Source organism: Meleagris gallopavo, chromosome 5 (genome assembly GCF_905368555.1).
Source record: "Meleagris gallopavo chromosome 5, MGAL_WU_HG_1.1, whole genome shotgun sequence".
NCBI lineage: Eukaryota > Metazoa > Chordata > Aves > Galliformes > Phasianidae > Meleagris > Meleagris gallopavo.
In genome coordinates, this window is record NC_139408.1 from 39,609,630 (window position 1) to 39,632,734 (window position 23,105).

At 37.5% G+C, this 23,105-nt stretch overlaps 1 protein-coding gene across 17 annotated transcripts in view; it reads left to right on the forward strand.

Moving 5' to 3' along the window:
• The window catches only part of NRXN3 (neurexin 3), a 947,214-nt gene that overhangs the window by 418,286 nt on the left and 505,823 nt on the right, over positions 1-23,105 (forward strand). For all 17 annotated transcript variants that reach the window (XM_085225422.1, XM_085225425.1, XM_085225424.1 and 14 more), the window contains 4 exons: positions 3,780-4,161; positions 5,479-5,669; positions 6,507-6,680; positions 19,439-19,558. In XM_085225422.1, the coding sequence (XP_085081548.1) occupies positions 3,780-4,161; positions 5,479-5,669; positions 6,507-6,680; positions 19,439-19,558 (867 nt within the window). The remainder of the gene's footprint in view (positions 1-3,779; positions 4,162-5,478; positions 5,670-6,506; positions 6,681-19,438; positions 19,559-23,105) is intronic.

The following is a 23,105-nucleotide window of genomic DNA, read 5'->3' on the forward strand; positions in this document are numbered from 1 at the left end:
AGATTCACTCCTTTGTCTGTTTTATGAAGTGACTAGGAGTTTTTTTCCTTTTTACAGGTTTTGAAGGCATCAGATTAAAGTTAGGTGTATTTGGTACAATTTTGACATGATTTCTCAGTCATTTACATTCAGCAGGCCTGTAAATTGGGTTCTATTAGCTCATTTCTGCTACTGGGAGAACTATATCTAGACAATTAATGATCACCTGTGAAAAATTTGCCATGGACTTTCTGACTTACTGGCTTCCTGCAGGCAGCTTAAGGCAGAGTCATCATCCAGTTCCTCTGGACAGTATTTTGCTGCTTAATCACAAAACTCTTCTATGTTCCCCACCTCCCTTCTCAATGTAACTGACCACTGAATATCAGTGGTAAATGATGTATAAGTACAGCAGGCACATTCCTCTCCACAGCATCTTATTAGCACCCGAATTCCACAGTAGAGGCTGGAAATCTTTGTTTGCTACCACTTGAACTGACAAGCTGCTGAATGTGGTAGTAGTTAAAATACTCTGTACAGATCGGAGTGAAGCAAGTGAGAGGAACTTTAGGACTGACAGCTGATGAGACCTGAAGATACCAGATTTTCATTCTATGGTCTTTTACAAAAAGATATCTGTCCTGTAATATCATGCTGTTTTCAGCCTTTCGCTGATCTTCTCCTGACTACCTGTACTGCCATTGCTGTCCTATTTTTCTTAAGCCTGTCTCATTTTTCCCATTTCTTACTTCTTCTAAAAGTCTGAGTTTACCTCTTCCAACCGCAATCACTCAATTTTTTAATTCCCCCTGTATGTGTTTCCTATCCCAGTGTATTCCAGCTTTGTATACCCTACTCTCACAAATTGTTCTTTGCATTTAATTAAGAGTAGAAGAATCTGCCTGCTCTTGGTACTTGACATCTCTACATTTTTAGTTTACCAACCTGCTGAAGTTAAAAACAAAACAAAAAACAAACAAACAAAAAAATTATCTTGGTTTACAAAAGTTAGAAATTTTCATTTGATAAATGGTGAAACTAAAGAAAGTCTTAACAGTGGGTAAGAGATGGCTTGTCTAAACAAACTTACCGTACCCAGAATTTTTCAGTGCCTACGACCTGACATTTTGTCAGAAAAAAAAAATTTCCTGTAAAGGACTGTTTCAGAATTTTAAAACATTTGTGTTTGTACTACAGATTGAATTTCTGAATAGTCAGGAGTACGTGACTGCTTTCACTTACTTGTAAGTTTGTCCAATCTATGTGCTTGGGTTGCTGTTGAAATTGTGAATAAGCAAAAAGAAAAATTACGTTTTTGTATTCGTATTTGGAGTAAATACTTGAGAACACTTTTTTCTAATAACTTCCTATTTACTGTCTTTGTCAAACTGTGATCAGGTTTTTCAAAAAGTGTAAGCTGAAGAATTTCACTTAGTGTTTGGTCATGAAAGGTGAGTTGGATATTTAGTATTGAAGAAGGCCTAAGCAAGTTAGAGGCTGTTAGCTCACCTAATTTGACTCACGTCATATAAACAATTAATTCAGACAACAGGAAAAAAAACAACAACAATATGTTACAAATAGAAGAAGTAATGAAAGATTTTGTTTCTTAATCTGGGAGTTAGGTGAGAAATGAAAGGAGATTTCAGGTGGCAGTACTAAGGATGAGGAAGCTTCTAAGTTCAGTGGATCTGTCTCAGGCAAATTAAAAGGGGAGTTTACTTGAAATTGAGGTATAGTGGACAGTGAGGCTTACAGATCCAATCTCAGTATCTCAGATATAACTTCTGCAGTGGCTAGTCAAGAGCTATGTATGCATGCTAATTGACCGACAGATGCAATCCAGCATGATATTATTGATAAATTCTTCTTATCTGTATCCCACTCTAAATAATTATCATGTCTTTATTTGGGTGTCAGTTTTTTCACAAAACTAATGTATTTTTGAGCCTTCTATTCTGGTAGAATTTCACCAGTGTGTTAAAACGTTTCTGTAGTAGGAGAACCAACAGAGCTGACATAGGGCTATATAGTAAAGAAGGGACTTGTTTTTAAGAACCACACTGATTAGTCTGTATTGAAAGAGACAGCATGGCAAAAAAAAAAAAAAAAAAAAAAAAAAAAAAAAAAAAAAAAAAGAGATACTTCTAAGATACTTCTAATAAGGCATCCAAATATTGCCCAGAAGAACCGACTTCTCTGCCTTAGAGTTGCTATGAAAAGCTGCAGAAAGTGGCTTGAACTCAGATACTTCACATATAGTCTCTAATTGTACTGATCTTTTTTTTTTTCTTGTTGGGGAGGGTTGGGGGACTCATTTAGGATCTTGGCTGTTTTCTCTAGAAGTACTGAGCCTCAAATGAGAGCAGTTAAGTAGTCATACTTTCCACTAAACTGGATGCAAAATGTGTATTGAGATCCAAACTCATATTTCTATGTTTACCTCTCTATTCCTCAACGTAGAGTGTATAAAATTGAAAATTGAAGTTGCATCTGAACTGCTTAAGCATGGGTCATCTCCACTATCTGTCAGGAAAACCTGCCTCAGTGTGTGTCCTCCACAGGTCACGATTCTTCCATGGCATGTCTGCCTGGTGTGGTGTGGGATCAACTCTGGGCTGTAGTGTAAATATCTGCTATGTAGTGGCCCTCCATGAGCTATGGGAGAATCGCTGCTCTGGTGCCTGCTGTGCCTCATCCCCCCTCCTCCTTCCTGGACCTCAGTGTTTGCAGGGCATTCTTGCACTTTTCTTTCCTTCTTCCTCACTTGCATGCAGCATTTTCCTCTTTCTTATGCATCTTTTCTTTGAGGTGCTACCAGCATAGCTGAGGGGCGCATCTGAGTCCTGGGGGATTGTAGGGGGTGGGGGGGGAGCTTTTTGGAACTAACTGGCAGTGGCCATCTGTGGGCCAGCATGGCTCTGGCCTCTCTTCACAGCAGTATCCCTGCAGACCTGGCCCTGCTGCCTGCCAACAGCTGATCATGAAAATCCAGAACAGTAGTCTAGAAAATCTCATGGAAACAATAACTGCATATTTGTAGCAGAGTTTGAATAATGGATGTATGTTGAGTATGGAGAAAACAATTAAACATGAATAAATGTTGATGAGGTAAATGGTTCCTGTTGTTGTATGTTAAAGGACCAAGGACTGTGTGAAAAGGATGCTAGATCAGAGGGCTGGAGCACCTTCCCTATGTGGACAGGCTGAAAAAATTGGGAAACTTCAGCCTGGAGAAGAGAGAGCTCTTTGGGGACTCTTGGGTACCTTTCAGTACGTAATGGGGGCCTGCAAGGAAAGCTGGGGAAGGACTTTGTATAAGGGCATATAGTGACGGAATGAGGAGAAATGACTTTACACGGGAAGAGGGTAGATTTAAGACTAGATATTAGGAAGAAATTATTTATATGTGAGGGTTATCAGACACTGGAAAAAGAGAGATTATAGATGTCCCCTCCATGGAGCATTCAAAGCCAGGCTGGCTGGGGCTTTGGGCAGGCTGGTCTAGTGCTCCTATAGCAGGGGGATTGGAACTTGAAGATGATCTTGAAGGTCCTTTCCAATCCAAACCATTCTATGATTTTGTGACTTTTTTTGACCCTTTAGTCCTGTCTTAATTTCTTTGTCTGGGTTTTCACAACCAGTGTACTCAAGCTACTTCACCAAGACTGTCATTTCTTTTTTTGTGTGGAATTAATTTAGTAATGCTGTAAGTCTGAAAACTGGGGAGGCAAGGGACTCCATAAAACCTATTACTGATGCCTAGGCTTTCTGCCTGTTCTTTCTTTCTGTATTTTCAGGCACAATGGTTGGTGATCACACCCGCTTGGAGTTCCATAACATCGAGACAGGGATCATGACGGAGAAACGTTACATTTCTGTCATCCCTTCTAGCTTTATTGGTCACCTTCAGAGCCTCATGTTCAATGGGATGCTCTACATTGACCTGTGCAAGAATGGTGATATTGACTACTGTGAGCTGAAGGCACGCTTTGGTCTCCGCAACATTATAGCTGACCCTGTGACATTCAAGACTAAGAGCAGCTACCTGAGTCTGGCCACCTTGCAGGCTTATACATCCATGCACCTCTTCTTTCAGTTCAAGACCACTTCAGCTGACGGTTTCATACTTTTTAACAGTGGTGATGGTAATGACTTCATTGCAGTTGAGCTAGTCAAGGGGTACGTGAACATTCTGCTTTTTTTCTACCAGGGTTTCATTTTATAGATAAAATTTAAAGTCTTGCATAAAAAAATCAATCTCACATTTCTCTGTTTTCTGAGTTGTATGACAAAGCACTTGGATGTAAACACTATAACTTAGGATTCCTGATTTTTACCGTTGATTTCTCCCTGTGACTTAGGGAAAGATATATTTACAGTATGTGAAAAACAAAGTTTGAAGTCCTTCAGATTTGATTATGCCTAGATTTTTTTCTTGTTAATCTTGCGGAAAATATGCCAAGGGCTCTGAATTTGTTCCTTTTGTTTTTTTCTCTCCTTCCCTGTAACTGACCTGTTGCATTTCTGCCACCTCCATGGAAGGTAAACAGATCTTGTGGGCTGCCAAATTTGTGTTCCTTCTAGTGATGCTCAAGAAGAGTGAATTGAGCTTGCTCTTGAGCTCTATTCTTTTGTCAAGGACGATAGCTTTAAAAAGGAAAAAAGTGCATTTATCAGTTGAGTAAATGTTTGTCTTGTACTCATCTAGACACTGTAAACATGAATTCCAGAAACATTCTTAACTAGTCCTGTTTATTTTAATATAACTAAGGTTCAGTCCATTTTATTTTTTAACTTTTCATGAGTTTCTGTAAGTGGGACATTGACTAATAGTAAATCAATTAAAAAAAGTCATGAGCTCTGTTGAGGTTTGAATTTTATTGTCTTGATTTTCAGAAAAGAATATTTATCCTCAGGTGGATTTCAGTGTTTGAACTGTATAAACAATTCAGGGTAACAGTCTCACGACTTCAAACTTTGTTAGTTTATATTTTTCCAAAAAGACTTGATAATTGTTTTCCAGCTGCTTGAATAAGCATAGGATCTCATGTGAATTTTAGTGCAATATTTTAAGTGAGTTTCCCAATTAACTTTTTAAGAGGGTTACTCAAAACTCAGAATCTGGGGAATATGTGCCCTAAATAAGTATGTCTAGCATTGCTCTCCACTACATCAATTGGTCTTACCAATTTTTAAAAATAATTACAAGCACAGTCAGAAGTTTTAGTGGGTCTGAAAGAAATTTGGTTTAAAAAAAAAAAAAAAAAAGACGAATACTTTATTATTACAATCTGATTACTTCAAATGAAATCTCTCAAAATGTGAACCCTTACACATGGTGGAAAAGAAAGAACTCACCTTTCTGAATCAGGGGCTTCAATTTTGGCTAACTAGATCTTTCCAATCCAGAGACACTTTATTTCGTGACTTGTGTATGTTATCATCTTATCAATGCTGGAGTTGTTTAATTTTAACTGGTTCTTGTTATGTTTACAGCTATATACACTATGTGTTTGACCTTGGGAATGGACCCAATGTTATTAAAGGCAACAGTGACCGTCCTCTTAATGACAACCAGTGGCACAATGTTGTCATCACCAGAGATAACAGTAACACACACAGTCTAAAGGTGGACACAAAGATGGTCACTCAGGTTATCAATGGAGCCAAAAATCTGGATCTTAAAGGTAAATTCTACAAGAATGACATTTCCCCACCCCTCTCTTTATTTCAGCAGGGCTTAACCTGTAAGCTTGAAAACGTTATGGGTTTCAGAACAGAAAATCTGGAATTTTCAGATTTTTGGCTTTCAAGTTCATTTTTCTCTTTCTCTGTTTGGCAGTTTCCATACCAGAATAAATAGTTCATCGTGGATGATTTTTGATGTTTCTTTTTCCTTGGAAATTGATGGTCAATATGAGGTTATTCCCTAGATTAAGTGCAATTAAGTTTCTGTTTGTTAGGAACAGTGGAAATTCTAGCAAAGTACCACTGTGCACAGCATATATCTTGCACTGACAGGTGATAGACAATCAAACAGGATGCACTGATGATTGGTGGGGAGGGTGGGATGTGTGCAAAATTTGTTTAAAACTGTTGGAAACCCAGGGTTGAGTATATGGATTGCTAGTGTTGATGGGAAAGCACACGAGCAAAGACAGTGAGCAGGTTATACGCAATTCATCTGGTTGAAGTTAGGGCTATACAAGGGAAATGCATTCATAATTACTTCAGTCTTACATAAAAATGACATAAAATACAGAGTTGTGTGAGGGCTTCAAGAGTGAGTAGTAAATGTTGCTTTAGGTTAGGTTAAGATTTGGTTATAGTTGGATGTAGATCAAGGACACCGGTCAGACAGCACGTATGCATATTAAATAGCCAGAAATGACTTCTGGACCCTTACAATATCCTACTTTTCTTTTAACCTTTCCTAAGCAGATGTTTGGCTCACTAATTTTGGGAGTGGGAGAAAGCCAAGTTACGTAACTTTCTTCTTGTGTGTTTACCCTTTTCTTCTGCAGGTGATCTCTACATTGCTGGTCTAGCTCAAGGCATGTACAGCAACCTCCCAAAGCTAGTGGCCTCACGTGATGGATTTCAGGGCTGTCTAGCATCTGTGGACTTGAATGGGCGTCTTCCTGATCTAATAAATGACGCTCTGCACCGCAGTGGGCAGATTGAACGTGGATGTGAAGGTATGACTGATTTCAGAGTTGTTCCCCTCTCATGTACTCTTCTTTGCTGGCTACTGTGCATCTATTTGTCTACTTCATTGTCTATTTCGTTAGTTTGCTTTCTTCAAGAAATCCTTTGCTGCAATCCATTTGTGTTTCCACACATTTGTGTTTCCATGGGGAGACTATAAGTCTCCTCATCAGCAACTTTTCTCTTGATTATTAGTACCTTATGAAGTGGTACCTTTCCAGTAATGGAAGGGGTAGTACTGAGTTGGACTACTCTTGTGCTATTCTTAGAGCTATTTATTAATGTTTTAATACTATGAAAGAAAACTCAAGCCTGTAATTCACTAGTGCTTGAGAAAGCCCTTTTTTTATTTTTTATTTTTTTTTTGACACTTGCATAAATAAGGATTTTGAGGACCAAGTAGAGACAGGGAAAATAGAAAGGAGTGTTAGTAATTGAAGGGTGAAGATCATACCATAACAGAATTTCCTTGTTGAAGAAGTGGGTTTTCAATAAAAGCTTTTGAGGCTATTCCCCAACATTGTCCTACCACCTGGAAATTTTTTTTTTTAAATGAAAACAAATGTGCTGTGACTTCTTGAAGCTTGTAAAGAGCAGTTGTTTCTTGAAACTTATTTGAATAATTTACTGTTCTTGTTTAGTTCCCATTTTTTAAAAAGAATATTGACATCATCAGCAATCACATGCTTATTATCAATTCCCATAGTATATGGGATACTTGGCATAAAAAAGTTCAGGGTTCTGCTGGTTGGGCTAAATGGAAGTCATGATTGTGTCTAGCTCCACTGAACACCTGTCGGTTAGTAATCACTAGAGGAAAATAGATTTTATCAGGAGAGATTTATAGTTTACATGTTCAAGATGTTTTTCTAACTGGTCTTCACAGACAGGACTTTACTAAATGAACCATGTCAAGATTTCAGGTTACATCATATTGATATATTGACACTTGTCAATAGGAATTCCTAGGACTCAAAATGCCATCTTAGAGCCATCTTTCAGAGGCCAAGAAAAACCAAATTGGCATTGCAATTAAAGCCAATCTCTTAATTGTTTATGTGCCTTCCGGTTGGCTGGAAACTCCTGCACTTTGGCCCTGTTGCCACACTCCCACAGTAATACTCTAGTTTGTGAGAATTTTATGTCCTGTTAAAAGAGCCCTTTCAATGTCAACTCCAATTTCACGGTATTGGTAAATTCTTCACTGCTTTGTGCTGTTCTTTTCTCTGCCTTTCTGCTGCTTTTAAGTGTTAACCACACTGTTCCTTGTGGAAGTGAGCTTAGTATAACAGAACTTGTGGCTTTGCCCATTTGTAGGTGAGCTACATTGCTAAAAGAAGAAATGTATCTTTGCTGTGGTGTTATTTCCGAGGTTCAAGGAAAAAAAAATCCATTTGGGGTTTTTGAAAATGTCTTTTCCGATTACCTTCAGTGCACTAAAAGCTCCTCTTTAACATTAGTGATTTCTGGTAATTCTTCTATTTAAAACTAGCTTAATTGGTTGGCTGTATAGCCAGTAGTCTTTCTCCTTCGAGGACTTCTCATTAGATGAATCTGTTGTTCTGTGTGCGCCTCCAGAACGTAATGTTGATGCTTTCCCAGATGACTCGACACAGTTGTAAGAGCTATTGGATTTCCTCCTTCTTGTACACAATACAGTTCTTTAGTCTCCTATTATCCAAGGCTACTTAATGTCAGCACATGGTCATGTAAGGTGGCACGTATTCTGTCTGCATACCTATCTAGTACCTGCAGAATAGTTGCCTGGAGGTGGAGATTGTTTCATTCTCATAAATGTCAGGAGTGTTTCCCTTCTCTTATGAAGCACTTGAACAAGGTTCAAGTTGGAGGCAGCTATAAACTTAAAAAGTAGATAAGAAGGTGAATAATGGCCTTCATTCTGCTATAACTTACTCTTGCAATTTAACACCCTTGCTTTTTTTCCTGAATTGTCCATGTTCAGTACCAGGGGAAGTGCTGGAAAGGAAGACTTTTTGCCAACGCGTTTAGGATTTGCTAAAGTAATAATAACAAAAATGTTACCAGATGACTGTTTCATTTGATTTTTGAATTGTAGCATTCTTTATATCTTCATCTCACCATGTGCTTGTTCTAACAATTTCCATTTGTGTCAGACATGCACTATGGGTGGTGCTGGAGAGCTTGAGATAAAAGATTTCTGCACTGTGGAGTGTAGGCTAGAGTTGGCAGATGAAGTTATTCCAGATGATCTTATTGCCTTCCCAGAAAGTAAATCAGTTCAAACTTGAGGTCATCTCTTCCTTGAATCTAGATTTCTAAAATCATGTTCATTTGCTGAGTGTCTCATTTCCTGCTCTTAGTAGTAAGTGAATGGTTGAATTTGAATTTATTCCATCCACAAATGTCAATACTAAGAGACTTAGTGTTTTTTCATCACTGTTCCTGATAGAAGTTAAGTAGATGTCTGAAACTCCACAAAAGAGTGAATGTTACTCTGTTAGTGGGTACCTCTTGCAGTTGGGGTGGTTTTCCTTTTCTCTATGCTCATTTTCCTTTTGTTCTGCTATGTTTTCCTTTCCTTTATTTGTATATCACTGTGCTGCTTACCACAGGCTCTAGAGCTATCTGAAATTCTAAATTATATCATGTCCCTCTTTCTCCCCACAAAATAGAGCCAAACACACTTAATGACAGTGATTAAAGAACATTTTTTTTTTTTTTTTTACAAAGCAGTCTCCTTTGTGTTTTAGAAATGCGGCTTCTTCCTTTCCTCACCTGTTCCACTGAAAACAGCTTCTCACAAAGAAGATTTATTATTCCTTAACCAGATGGTGATTTTGCTCCAGATGTTTTGGGACTTTTGTCCTTATTTAATTATCTTCCAAATCCTACAGTAAAATAAAAATCTTGTGCTATTTTCCTTAAAATATTATAGTTAACCTTTTGAATTCACTGGTGTGTGAGAAGCATGAATGACACAGGCTGGATAATCAGAAACACATTTTGCGTAACAAGCAGTGTGTGGAAAAAAAGGAAATCTAATCTCATGCTTAAAATCTCACAGCAAGATAATGTCAAAAAGGATTTTACTCGTCGTCTACTCAGTAGTGAAACTTTCAATCTGATGATACTTCACTTTTCTTTGTAGAATCGGAGTTCCTCCATTGAGGAGAGGAACATTTGTTTACTCCATGATAGTTTGACAGTTCTCCTATTCTTTATGTATTTGTATTCCATTGTTACTTTGTTACTGGAATTAGGGAACAAACATAAGTTTTGTTCTTGCTCAGCTACGAAGATGAGGAAGTGGGCAGGTGGGAAATGTGCTTGTTTGTTACACACAAATTACTCTCTTAGAATATGTGTCTAGAAAGATGTATAGAGAAATGGGAGAAATTCTTCCCAGTTCAAAGTTGTTAAACTTCATATGAAGCACAAAATTTGCATCTGTGCATGCCAGTTGAAGTTTATTAAGGTTTTTAATGTAAAACGAGAAAATAAAAGTGAGAGCTACCAATCTCTCTTCAGTATCAGTAATTAATATTAGAACTTTATACTCACCCCTTTGTATCACCCTGTTCTTATATACTTCTTAAATATCCATCTTTTGAACCATAAGAGATCAGTATTGGGGTTTTTTGTTGTTCTCATTGTGATGTATGATAAAAATGTGTAACCTTCATTGGCAGGGGTTTAGGATTTGCTGCCCATACTCTCATCTTTGTCCTCATACTTTTTCCATGCTGAAAAAGAAAACTTAGAATCACGGTAGTAGAAACCAAAAATCTACATGACTTTCTCATAAAATGGACTCTCCATTTGCAGAAAAATAAAAATTAAAAAAAATCTGTGCCCAATAGAAGACTATCAGTGGTATTATTTTGTTCTACTTTGCTTTTTTTATACTCTGCAATTTACAGCAAGCTTATATTTGATCTCCAGTAAGTCTTGTTAGCTTCATTGTTCTCTTTTGCTATGATTTTACCATTGATAACAAGATCATGTTTGCCTATAGGAAGAAATGAGCTTGCACTGCTGTTATATCTGTTGATTGCTCTGAAGAGATTGCCAAAGATTGAATGGATTTAAAGCCCAAGGAGCTGTCTGTTTACCTGATGATGCAGGCTTTTTTTAAAAGCATGTTGAAATTTGTGAGCGTAAAACAGCTTGTGAGAGGAAAGCTTTTTTGTTGTTGGATTTTTATTTTTATTTTTTTACTGTCACTTTTCATATGCTGTTAAGTTCAGTTCTGGGGCTAAACAAAGGTTATCTTCTTCCAGAATTATCAATCCCCTACGGTTTGCTGGCAGCGAATCCACTTTGTCCAAAGAGCCAAGACAATCTGTGCTCTTATGACAGACAGCAAATTTATATTCAGTTCTTGAGTTTGGATGTAGAAACAAAACAAAAATATTCCTGACTAGTCTTCTGAAAGTCAAGTAGATTTTTATACATAAATGGATTCCAGGTATTTCTCAAATGAAGCAACATCTCGAAGTATAAGTAGATGCAGAAGAATTGGTGTTAAAAATGTGGTATTTTCTTTTTGCTACTGTGTAAACTGTGTGTCCCTGTGTGTGAATTAAATGCATTTCCTCCCTCTCATGTGGTTTTATTTGTTGCTTGTTTTTTGCTTTTGTTAAAGTGGTGATGAGTAAAGGTAGCTATGTCCCTTGGTGTCCTTGTTGCTTATGTTGTCCTTCCTGCATGTATTGATTATGCGCATTGGTTGTGATGGCGTTATACTAATTACTTTTATTTATTTATTTAAAGTGATGGCAACCTGGTTTATCTATCTTTATACTAACCTGTTGTTTATTGTTTTTGCTTTTTCTGTTTGTTTGTTTTTGTTTTTGCTAACAAAGTTGAGTTGACCAAAGCTGACCTGCAAGGTAGAGAAGGTTCTTCTTCCCCATTACTGGTTTGGACTGAAAGATGCTTTTATGTAACATTTGGTGCCTTTTTACTGGATACAGTCATGCCTCTGAGACTGGAGGAGAAAGGCAATTAGTACCTCTGAAGGTGACATATGAGTTGAAGAAGGACATGAGGATGTTTTTTGTTGACCTGAGAGGTTTGACTGTATCAATCTTTGTGAACATGTGTAAGAGCACAGTTTGATTTCCTGAAATGGTTGATGGTTATTCAGGCAAAAAGCAGTTCTATATACAGGTACAGAAGATATCAGAGTTGCACGAAATAGAAGAGACAACTTTACTATTGGTTCTTAGGAGTGAGAATAGACCATGAAACTTTAGTTTTGTAACTTAGAATGTGGAAGAATAAAAACTAACTGAAACAAACAAATGGAAAATCCCCAGATAACAGCAAATCCCATGGAGATATCTGTATGGAACTTAAGTTACAAAATCTACTAACTACATATTCCCTTATTAGTTAATGTCATTTTACAAGCCGTAACTGATCAAACATGAGTACTGGCTGAAGTGATCATGTCTGATTAGCAAGTACTTTTATACGTGCCCTTTTTAACGCTTCTTCTAGGTCTTTCTTACAACTTTCTACTAGATGTTTTCTTTATAAAAAATTGGAAACTAAGGCTCTTTCATGATGTTCATCTATGCATGAAATTTTTACTGATATATTTTTATTATCTGCCAAGTTAAAAGGGAGAAATCAGTGATGTTAGAGGCTGCCAAAATGCTAAAGTCTATGTGGATAGTGTTAAAATACCAAGGCAATGCTAGTGAAATTAAAGGGACAGAGAATAACTTCAGTAGAAAAGGGGGGAAAACTGGGAGGAAAACAGCAGAATCTCTCAGAGAGGCCAGACAGCAGTTGAGAACATACTACTTTAATCACAGAAAAGATGAGGTGCTGACAGAAAACCAGTTTGAAGGCTAACTCTCAGGAGATACATAATGAAGGAAGGATTAACAGTACTATTACATCCAAATGCCCTAGATCCTTAGAAGTAAGGGAGGAAATCTGCTTGTTAGAAATTTATAGTGTTTTGATCCTATAGCTACCAGAGATATATTTTCTAGGGTGTTGACATTCTAGCCCTTTAAACTTGACAATGAAAATAGACTTTCCAGCTTATCTAGGGACTACACTATAGCTAATTAATTTGTTCCTGAATGTTGTGGAAGCTTAAAATGTTCCTTCTTTTCAATAGAAAATGAATAAATTGATTTAGGTATAAGGGGAAGATGGGCTTTATGCACTCCCTCTGTTCAACAGGCCTGAAGCTGCAGATGGCATCTGTTATGGTATCAGGCTTAATCATTATGAAATTTTGCAGCTAAGCCACAGGTTTATTCTAAGGTTTTGTTGTGAGAGAAAATACATAGTTTTTTTCATCATGACAAAACTTTTACTTTTTTAACTTCCTTTTCTATTCAGCATGCTTATTTTGAAGATGTGGCAATGTTGCTGTTCTGATCTAATGCATTCGATGCAATTTTCCATTTAAAATTTTCCTGTTCTATATTCCAGGAGTTGATAGATAGCAATTATCTTTGCTTCAGAATGTTGCCTGTTTATTTTTTTACATAGTTTAGTTCTCTATGACTCCATAGAACAGGAAAAAAAAAAAAAAAAAAAAAAGGAAATTGGGGGAAACAAAGGAAATTTTAATGAGCAATTGGTTCATCCGTGTGCAGCTGTTAATAGGCAGTGGCACCCAACAGGTAAAAATATTGATAGTCTGAGATCATTTTAGTTTTTGGGTGCATGTGAAACATCAAATCTGGATAGCTTGGTAGCCTAAAGGAAGGCAGAAGTTTGTGCTCTGTGCATGCGGAGCCTCTGACTGTGGCCACTTTTTTTTCTGGCATCTTTGCCTTATTCCCAGCTGTAAAAGGTTGAAGTACTCTGTATTACAGAAATGGGGAATTTGAAGAGTGTTAGGTGCTGCTTATAAGAGATTTCTGAAGTTTATATAAATGTAAGTGGAAAAGGATGAGGTTTGAAAGAATATAAAAGGTGCATGGGCTGGGACTAATATAAGTAGAAACATCATTCTGGAAGAATGCTGGGGAGAAATTAGCTCTAGAACTGAGATATTCTGTGCCATTCATTCAAAATGTGGCAGGGAATGTGAGAATTGAGTTAAACATCAGTGACTAGTTCTTTACTATGAGAGCAGTAAGGTGCTGGAACGGGCTGCCCAGAGAGGTTTTGGATACCCTGTCCCTGGGGGTGTTCAAGGCCAATTTGATAGGACGCTGGGCAACCTGATCTAGTAATAAATGGAGAGGTTTGTGGCCCTGCCTGTAGCAGGGAGGTTGGAGATTCATAATCCTTGAGGTCCCTTCCAACCCGGGCCATTCTGTGACTACTGGGTGTCTCTGACAACGGTTATTGTAACCTTTTCCTTGTGTGTCTATCAGACTTCAGAACACATGCGTGGGAGCTTCTGTTCAATTTTTGACTTCCAGTGATGTGGATGCAACATGAAGAAGAGATCTGGGAGCCAAACAGATTTGCTTTTTGTTTTTGTTTTCTAGGAGTCCTCAGAACCTAAAGGCTTGTTACAACAGCTGTTGAGATTCATTCTTGCTTGATTTCATTTTGGTGTACAGTCCTTAATTATATAAGAATATCTTCATTTCAGATTAGGAGACCTGATCATATTTACACCTATGGGGAAATATTTCTTTTGAGTACATAATGTGGATTATTGCCTTTTCAGGAAACCAACCTTTGCTAAATAATCTTGGCTAATTCAGAACACAAAACCCACCAGACCATCAGCACTGATAGTACAACTTCTGCACTGCTTTAACTTGCAGTGGCGAAAACTGTGTTTCCAATTGACTGTACTTTTCTTGTTCACATACAGCGCTTTCAGTCTTTCCTTTTGGCTTTTATTTTCTGTGGTTGAATGTTGTTTACTTCAATGTCCCTTGTCATATCTGATCCAGGCATACTCCCTTTTATGCAGTTGACTTTTTGTTGTGTGTTTGTTTTTTTTTCCATCCTTCACCAGTGTCATGGAATTATCTAGATCTGTCTGTGCCTGTGACAGGGGAGCAGCAGGCCCACCAGCCCGAAAAGGGAAAGGGGGAAGGATAGGGAGATGGGATCTGAGCCTAAAAACAGAACAGTGGCAACAATCTGAGGAGGAAACTTAATTTGCTAAATATGATATTGGAATGCAAGATAACACTATATAATACAACATAATTGGAACTGAGACTAATAAATCAAATAAAATGATAGTGTCCAAAACTGAAGGCCTAACTGAATTGAAGGCAAAATGGCTGGGGAGCACACCCACACACTGCCAGGCAGCAAGAGAGTGACTGGTGACTTGCCAGCTTTATCTTTCCCCTCTGAATGGGGTATGTAATTCTTCTCTTCTGAGACCCAGGTGGAAAATCAGTGGTTCATGGCAGTGGGACATTAACTCTTTAACTCCCAGTGCTTTACATGATGTTATGGTATGAAATACCAATAACAAAAATCATAAAACCATGGCCATGCAACTGTGAGCACTTTTTCAATACCTTTTCAATACCTTCTAAGTTGCTTAGAGCAGAAGAGTGAAAGGGTGACAACAGGAGAATGCAAGATAGGCAGGTACCAAGTTTCAACTTGTAAATCCACCCTTTGTTCATGGCCATTAATTCTGCTGATTCCCTTCGTCTGTCATCATGGGGTAAATGTGCTTTCATTAGGACACCTACGTATTTGTTATCCCATCTAAGTGCTCACTGAAATTTTTAGACCAGTTATATTCGTGGAAAAGGAGGACATGACGTCAAATAAATGGAGAATCAGATTTGCTCAAGGCACTGTATGAGTGGCTGTGTTTTCCAAGAATTCTACAATGCTGGCTTTTAGGTTATTTCTGACAGTGTATTATGTAAATATGGAACCTGCCAGATGCCTAAACTTATTTAGGTGATGAAAGAAATATTGAGTTCTTAGCAAAATCAGGAACTGAAAGATCTCAAAGAGATGAATCTGCCATCTTTGGAAATCCCTGTAATTTTTAATTTTCTCTGGTTCTAGTCTGCTACGTTAAAATCACTTAGATATATTCCTGTGTTTTATTAATCATGATTCAGGATACAAGTTCTGACTTTCTAAATCTTGCACTGGACCTTAATTCAACATGTTGGTATTTGATAGATACAGCATATGATGTACAGTTCATCCAATGAAGTGATTGTCCCATTGGACTTAGTCTCAATTTCGCTTACTCTTTACTCCGGGAAAAAAAAATTTCTTTGTATATATTATGAAATTGGAAAACTTACTGGGTTTTACTTGGTTTCCTCCTTGAACTGCTCTAAGAACAAGTTGTAGAACAAAATTATATACTACTTAATGCTTCTGATTTCCAAGGCATGATTCCTCTTTAAAAGCTGTACCGAGTCCATGTATTAAATTCATAATATCACTGGTTACAAAAGAGGGGAGAGAAGGGTGCTGTTAAGAGAAGATTATAGATTTAACATGGTATTGCTTTGCAATCATAATGTCTTGCTGTTAGTGATAGATATTTCAGGCCTTTATGGCATTTGCATGTTATGAACCATAAGACAAAGAAACATCTTCTGCAAAGACAGTAAAGATGTTGTGCACGTCACTTTCATATCTCTTCCTAACCTCTAACCTCTTTGATGATAAAAGAGATGTGAGAGCTATAGACAATTTAGAGAGTCAGAAAGTGAAAATGGACTCATAGTACTATTGAACCTTGCCTGTTGCAGATCTTCTTACTGAAGAAATAACATGAACACAAATGATTCTTTCTAGTGGGAATGAATTTTTAATGTAGGAAGGAAGGTGTTATGTGTGTGTCCTAGAATGGTTTGCTTTAGCTTAAAGCCTATTGCTAGTCATGATCAAAGTATGAGGCATTTGTGTTATAATCCTGCAGGTGTTTTATAAAGAAATTGAATTCCTTATGTAACTTGAAAGAATGATACATGCAATAAAGTATCTTTTTATTCCTCAAGTTACTTTCACTGCAAAGAGCTTATAAATGACACAGCAGGAATGACTCCTATTGCAAGGCAGGAGTGCCCACCTGTTGGATGAAACATGACAGCTCTAGTGGTGCACAGCAGTAGAACTCAATATTTTTAGTTTTGGCAAGAGAAACCAACTGTACAGCTGAAAGTGCCAGAAAGAGCTAGAGAGGCAAAGTAATTTTTCGCAACAGAATATGGAAATTTGGCTACTGTACTCTTCTAAGGTGATTTTCTTAAAATGCTTTGTAGCAAAAACTCGCAAGCCATAAATCTAGCTATGTAACTTGGAAGAAAAGTAGGATTTCGAACACTTTCCCAAGAAAATCTGCAAATTATCAGATCCTGAGCTGTTTCAGTAGGAATTGAAGATGGAGAAGTAATGATTAAATGACATGTCTGTAGAATTCTGCTTTGCCATTACATGTTGTCAGTGCCCTGCCTCTGCTGGTAGGTTTATACTGGAGAGGAGGAGACAGAACAAGTCGCACTTCTGCTAGTAGGGTTGCTTTTGTGTACTAGAGAGTTTTCTCTTCTTATTCTCTGTGCACTACCCGCTCATTCCATGTGCCCATAAGAAAGTGGATTAAGAGACTATGTCAAGACCAGCAACAAACAGATAATAAAAACAATACTTCTGAATAAAATGCAGTCAGGGGAATTAGCAGGTTTTGTCAGAATGTTGCAAATTCAAGGAGAAAATATAAGTCAGTATGGATTAGTTAATTAACTTTGTAGTGTGACTTATTGGATATATCCAGCATTATGCAAAAGCTCAATCTGAAACTTTGCTTTATAAATAATTCTAGAATGCTGAAAGTGTTACCAAAGGAAAGATAATAAAAATGGGCTTGAACTCTGATGGCATTGGTGTTTTAGAACCAATTCTATTGCTACCGTTTGTCTTCCTTTCCTTGTTAATTAGCACTAAAGGGCATGTGCGTGGTAACAGTCTTCATTTTATAAGCCTTCCTGTGCTTCTGTCACTTTTGCTCCTTAATCCAAAGTCCTAATTCCCTGTGACATCCCTGTTAGTTGCTCTGAACAAAATTATGTTGCTACAGATGGGGGATTATGACACCAAGCCAGGACTGTAAGCAGCAGGAATAGCTGAACTCTCTGAGACAAAGATGCTTTTACCATGCAAATAGCCTGTAGTACTGAGAAGTGAGGCGAAGCATAATACCCAGGATCTATGCTGTGCCGTCACAACAACAGATCTGACTTCAAGCTTTCTTTTATTGTTAGCCTTCCAAAATTCCTCATCAAATGGTGCTTATGGATGGTATTTTTTCTCTTGCTCTTTTAAAAATAGCTTCATCTTCACAGTTGATTTCTGTAAAATGCGATACAGAAACTGTTTGTGGGCATAATTCAAATGCTTTGGCTTTCTGGCCTGACAGCACCTCCAGCCACAGTAACTAAGGCTTTATGTAAGCTTATTCCTTGATTTCTAGTATTCCTCTTGTGGCACCTGGACAGGAGATATCTCCAGTCTGATGATGCCCATTATCAACTGCAATTACTGATTAAAGTATTTTCAGATAAGTGCAGGAAAAGAGAAGAAAAATTGTCGTTGAAAATGCTGTTCTGCTCTTCTTTAATGAGCTCTTATCCTCAGAAAACTCATCTTAAACAAAATGACAACTAATATTGTATTTCAGATTCTTAAATTTCATCCTTTCTTTTCTTGGATCTGAATAAGTTTAGAGTAAGCGTCAGACCCCAACCTGATGCGTATCTGTGTGTCTGGCTTTATCTGTGAATTTTATAAGTATAAAGGCAAGGGAGAAGTGAGTACATACATGTATCTGCCAGCCTGGGCCCCAGAGTCTGTCAGCACTGTTGTAAACCTAGAGGTGATCTGTTCCCCTCAGTCTGTGCCAATGAGAGTACTGGGATTCATACAGCTGCAGATGACTTGGGTGGGAAGAATAGGTGTGTGGAGGGGAAAAGTGTTGAATAATTCTGCACAACTTTCTTCAGCTGTTACTGTGTCTGCTGCTGTGTCTTTTCAATAGGTGAATCTCTTTTTCTCAGGGGTTTTGTTGCTTGCTCTTGTTATCTGCACTTTTCTACTTAGAAATTTGTCTCTTTTTTTTTTTTTTTTTTTTTTTTTTTTTTTTTTTTTTAGCAGTATAACGTGTAGTGGAATAATGCAGCTTCAAGAGCTGGCTATCTACTTGTGGATGACAAATTGTCATTCAGTCACTCTGATATGAAGATCACTTTTTTTTGCTGTTATCTTGGTTATGCCTTTGCAATTTTATCTGAGCTAAGATAGCAAAGGTTAGCTCCAAATCAGAGACAATGGAAGACTATTCTGTTAGTGATGACTGTATCTCCCAAAGACTATGGAAGGGTGTCCAGTATAGAAAGAGAAGTCTCATGGAGATGTTTGGTTAGTTGGTTTTGTTTTGTTTTATAACATGACATTTCCTGAGGAACCTACAGAATAATTCTTTGGATAGGATAAGGCATTGTTCAGTTACCCTTGCACATTATCATATTTCATTATATATTGCTTTGTGTGAGCACAGAATATAGAAGTTAGGACTGCCTAACAGGGAATATGTTGCTGTTCACTTTTCTTCCTTCTTGTGTGTTACAGTTTGCTGTTTTGTTGTGCAGTGTACGATTGTCTGTGTGCTCTTTTACTCAAGTTTGTTATGTGTCTAAGAATGGAGAACTGTTTCATTAGTACTTTTTATGTACTGCATGAGAATGCTGGTGGTAGTGATAAATTGAAATTGTTGTGGGCCTAACTAAACTTATTCTCTCAACTTTGTTTCACTCTGTTCTTGTCATCCCTTCTTCAGGACCAAGCACTACATGCCAGGAAGATTCCTGTGCAAATCAGGGTATCTGTAATCAGCAGTGGGAAGGCTTCACCTGTGATTGCTCCATGACTTCATATTCTGGGAGCCAGTGTAATGACCGTAAGTCTTTTTTTTTTTTTCCATTGGATTACAGAGAGCAGCGAGTCCTGATAGATTAAAGCACAGAGAATACACAATTAGTTTTACTTACGATGGAAATAAAGCCTTTCCAATGGTAAATCCAAATTTTGTTTCCTCGAAAGTTTTCTTGAAGCATGCAGCAAGTTATTTTTTCATTGCTAAAATGAAAATGTGGAAGTATATACTTGAAATGTGTGTATTTTGGAGGTGGTTGTTTTTGCCTTTGACAACCAGATCAATGCTGGTAGTTGATGTTAATGGATTTCTTAGTTTAGAGAAACAAAGAATGACTTGTGGATACTGTGTATACTATTAACATAGGTACAAAATATCTATATCTTGTACACTGAGTTATGCTTTGATGTTTTCATTCAAGCTTTTCTGGCAGAGAAATGACATAAAACTGCTTAGCACTGTTCTAGATTTTCTGTATGCAAAGATGAATGTTTAGGAATTGGTTGCTAGAAACAGTGTTTTGCTTCCTTGTATTCTTCCCAAAACATTGGATATTTTGTTATTGGCCAATGACTACTAAGATAAACTTGCTGAAACAGTTAAACAAAAACTTGAAGCCCTCAAATGTTTGTTCATTCTGATAGGACGTTTGCTCCTAGAAGCAGGAAGTTTTTTCTTCACTTCTGTTAAGCAGATAGCTAGTTCCCATTTTGTTCCCTACTCCTAAGCATAGAACAAAGAAGCACACGCTATCGGTGCTGTAATAAGCATAATTGTAATAATCAATAATTTCGCTTATTGTGTGCAGAAACTTTAAGACTGGAAAGGTCTGACTACCTGCATTTCATAAACTGCTGCTTTTGATTATGTGTATTTATGAGAGAATTTATAAGAAATAACAGTAAGATGTGTGATATTATTGCAGTGTCATACCTGTATCCCTCCTCCTGGGAGTTTGAGATATGGTTGAATTGATGACAAAAATGACAAACTGTTTAACAAATGTTCACAGTCTGTTCCTGCTGAAGGTCAGAAAGCCTACATTTCTTTAAGTCTTTTGTCAATTGAAATGTTATCTGAATTGCTCTCCCCTTTCTCCGAGTATAGTTGTCTCAAACAAGTATTGAAAAGGCTGCTCTGTGCTGCAGTACTGGCTGTATAAGAAGGGTACTACATACACAGATCTAGAGGCTCCACTGTCAGATCTGTTTTTGGATTGATTTGGAATCTGGAATGACTCAGTTTGGTCTAAAAGAAACATTTAATATCAGAGCAACAGGATTTTCTGCATTTTTGTTTTAATTTTTTGGGGGGGTTGGGGAGAGAGGAATAAGAGGTATGTGAGGGGATCTGGAAACCCTGTTGGACATCCAGGTCTCCATTCCCACACCTCTCTTGTTCAGAGAGTTCAGTTTAGTCTTGCTAAGCATAACACCTTGTAAAACAGTGGTGTAAAATAAGTGCTTCTTTGGAATGTATTGGACTGCATTTAAGTATGTGACATGAAAATCTCTGAAGAGAGATACTGCAGTTTTGTTTCTAACGTGTTGGACTTCACAGCTCCAGAATGCTCTAGTGCCTTTTGTTAGGCTGTTGTTAATGACTAAAGCAGGCTCTCAGATGTCAAAATGCCAGGTTCCTGTGGCTGTAATTGGAGATTCCTTGTTGCTTTTTAGCGCTGATGGTTAGAAACCATGCAGATCAGAGGTTGTAGTTCGATTGGAGAGGAGGTGACTTGAACAAGGTAGTAGTCGGCTTCCTAATATCTAGTCTGTCTGGTGATTTAGAAGAGCTGACAGGAGGTTGTGGGTTTTAAAATGGTCTGGAAAGGTAAGTCATGTGGATTCCTGAAACACAATGGGACTTCAACCAGGATCATCAAAACGTGCGTATAACCTTTTTGTGTATTTTGTTTTCAGAGTCTTTGCTTTGTATCAGGACATTAAAGAAAGAGTTCTGTTTTTGGTTGCCTGCTTGTTATGAAATATTATGGATTGTGGGGAAAGAAGTTTTACGTTCTGTTCTCATCTGTTAGATACAGTTTTTATGATACATGCAGGTATTTTTGTTAGTTGAGTTACGTGTTCTTTAGACTGGATTCATTGCAAGTGGTTCAAGTGTAGATTACTTCTGTGTACTCTAAAACAAGCAAACCGAAGTGTTCCAAAGTGTTGCACTCTGTGCCAATGTGTAACTTTGAGCAGATGAGGTAACAGAATTGGAAGTTAGCCCATTGTATTAATGAAATGCATTCAGGTGAGGGAGTTTCATCCTATCTACTTAATTAATTGTAGCAAGTTCCTTAGCATGATCTCAGATGAAATAGTATTTGTTACAGACTCCAGATAACCTGAGATGTCCAGCTTTAGAGATTCCTTATCTTTTTCTTGTTCTTATGTGTTCAATCATACATGGTATTTCCCTTTTGCACACAGATAACACATTTAAAAAGGAGAAAAACAAAACACTTCAGCGACCTAGCTACTGGAAATGGTCATATGCATGTCCAACTAGATTATTAAAAAAAATACTTGTTACTTGGTGCCTCCTGCAGAGGGTAACACTCAAGGGTCAAGCTTACCAGACTAACACAAGTATGTATTAATGGAGGCTGCTTGTCTGAAAAAGACCAATAGCCTGCAGCAATGACGAGTGCAAGGAGAGTATAAAGCACTTCTTCAAACAGCTTCTTTTTGTTGAAACACTTAAGTTCATCTGCTGACTATTGATTTGGTCTTCAGGGTGGGTGGTGCACTATTTGTTTATTTGTTAAGTCTGGGTTGTAATATCTACTTGATTTAAAAACAAGGCTTCAGTTTATTTGGTAAAAAGTGAAGGCAGCCGATGTTTGTCTTTTTGCATGTATATCTTCATGTGCTTCCACTCTGCATAGCTGTTAATAAACAGAGCCATTTTCTATCCTTCTGATTGGATTGTTTGGTTAAGAAGTGCAAGAAGTCTGTTCTTTTTGCAAAATTAGTTACATTTTTCTCCTAAGATTCCTTTCTGTGTGATGTGTAGCCTATATACCCCTCTTGTATTTTGGTGAGTCACGTTTGGAGGAGGAAAGAAAGTCATGATGACTTTGTTCTTCCTATGTTTAGCACTATCATAGGAAGAACTTGTATGAATTTCAGTTCTCTAATTGCAGTCAGTGAGGCTGAGAATCATAGAATCATTGAATTGCTCAGTTGGAAAAGACCTTAAAGATCATCAAGTCCAACCACAACCTAACTCTAACAACCCACCACTAAATCATGTCCCTGAGTGAGTATCAAAGATCTTTTTTTTTTTTTTTTTTTTTTTTTTTTTTTTTACTGGACTTCAAAAGGAAGAATATATATTTAAAAAAAAAAAAAAAAGGATAAAATCTAGAAGTAATATGTCAGAGAATACATCAGAGTAAAGCACAAAACATTTTAGAACAAATGAGGCCAGCTTCATTCTTCCTTACTGCCATGCATGTGTTTTTTTGGATGTGGAGCAAAGATGCCAGAGTAACATCCATCCTTCTCACGTCCTTCCTCTACTCCACATAAGTGAATGAATATGCGAATAGATTGATGTTTCT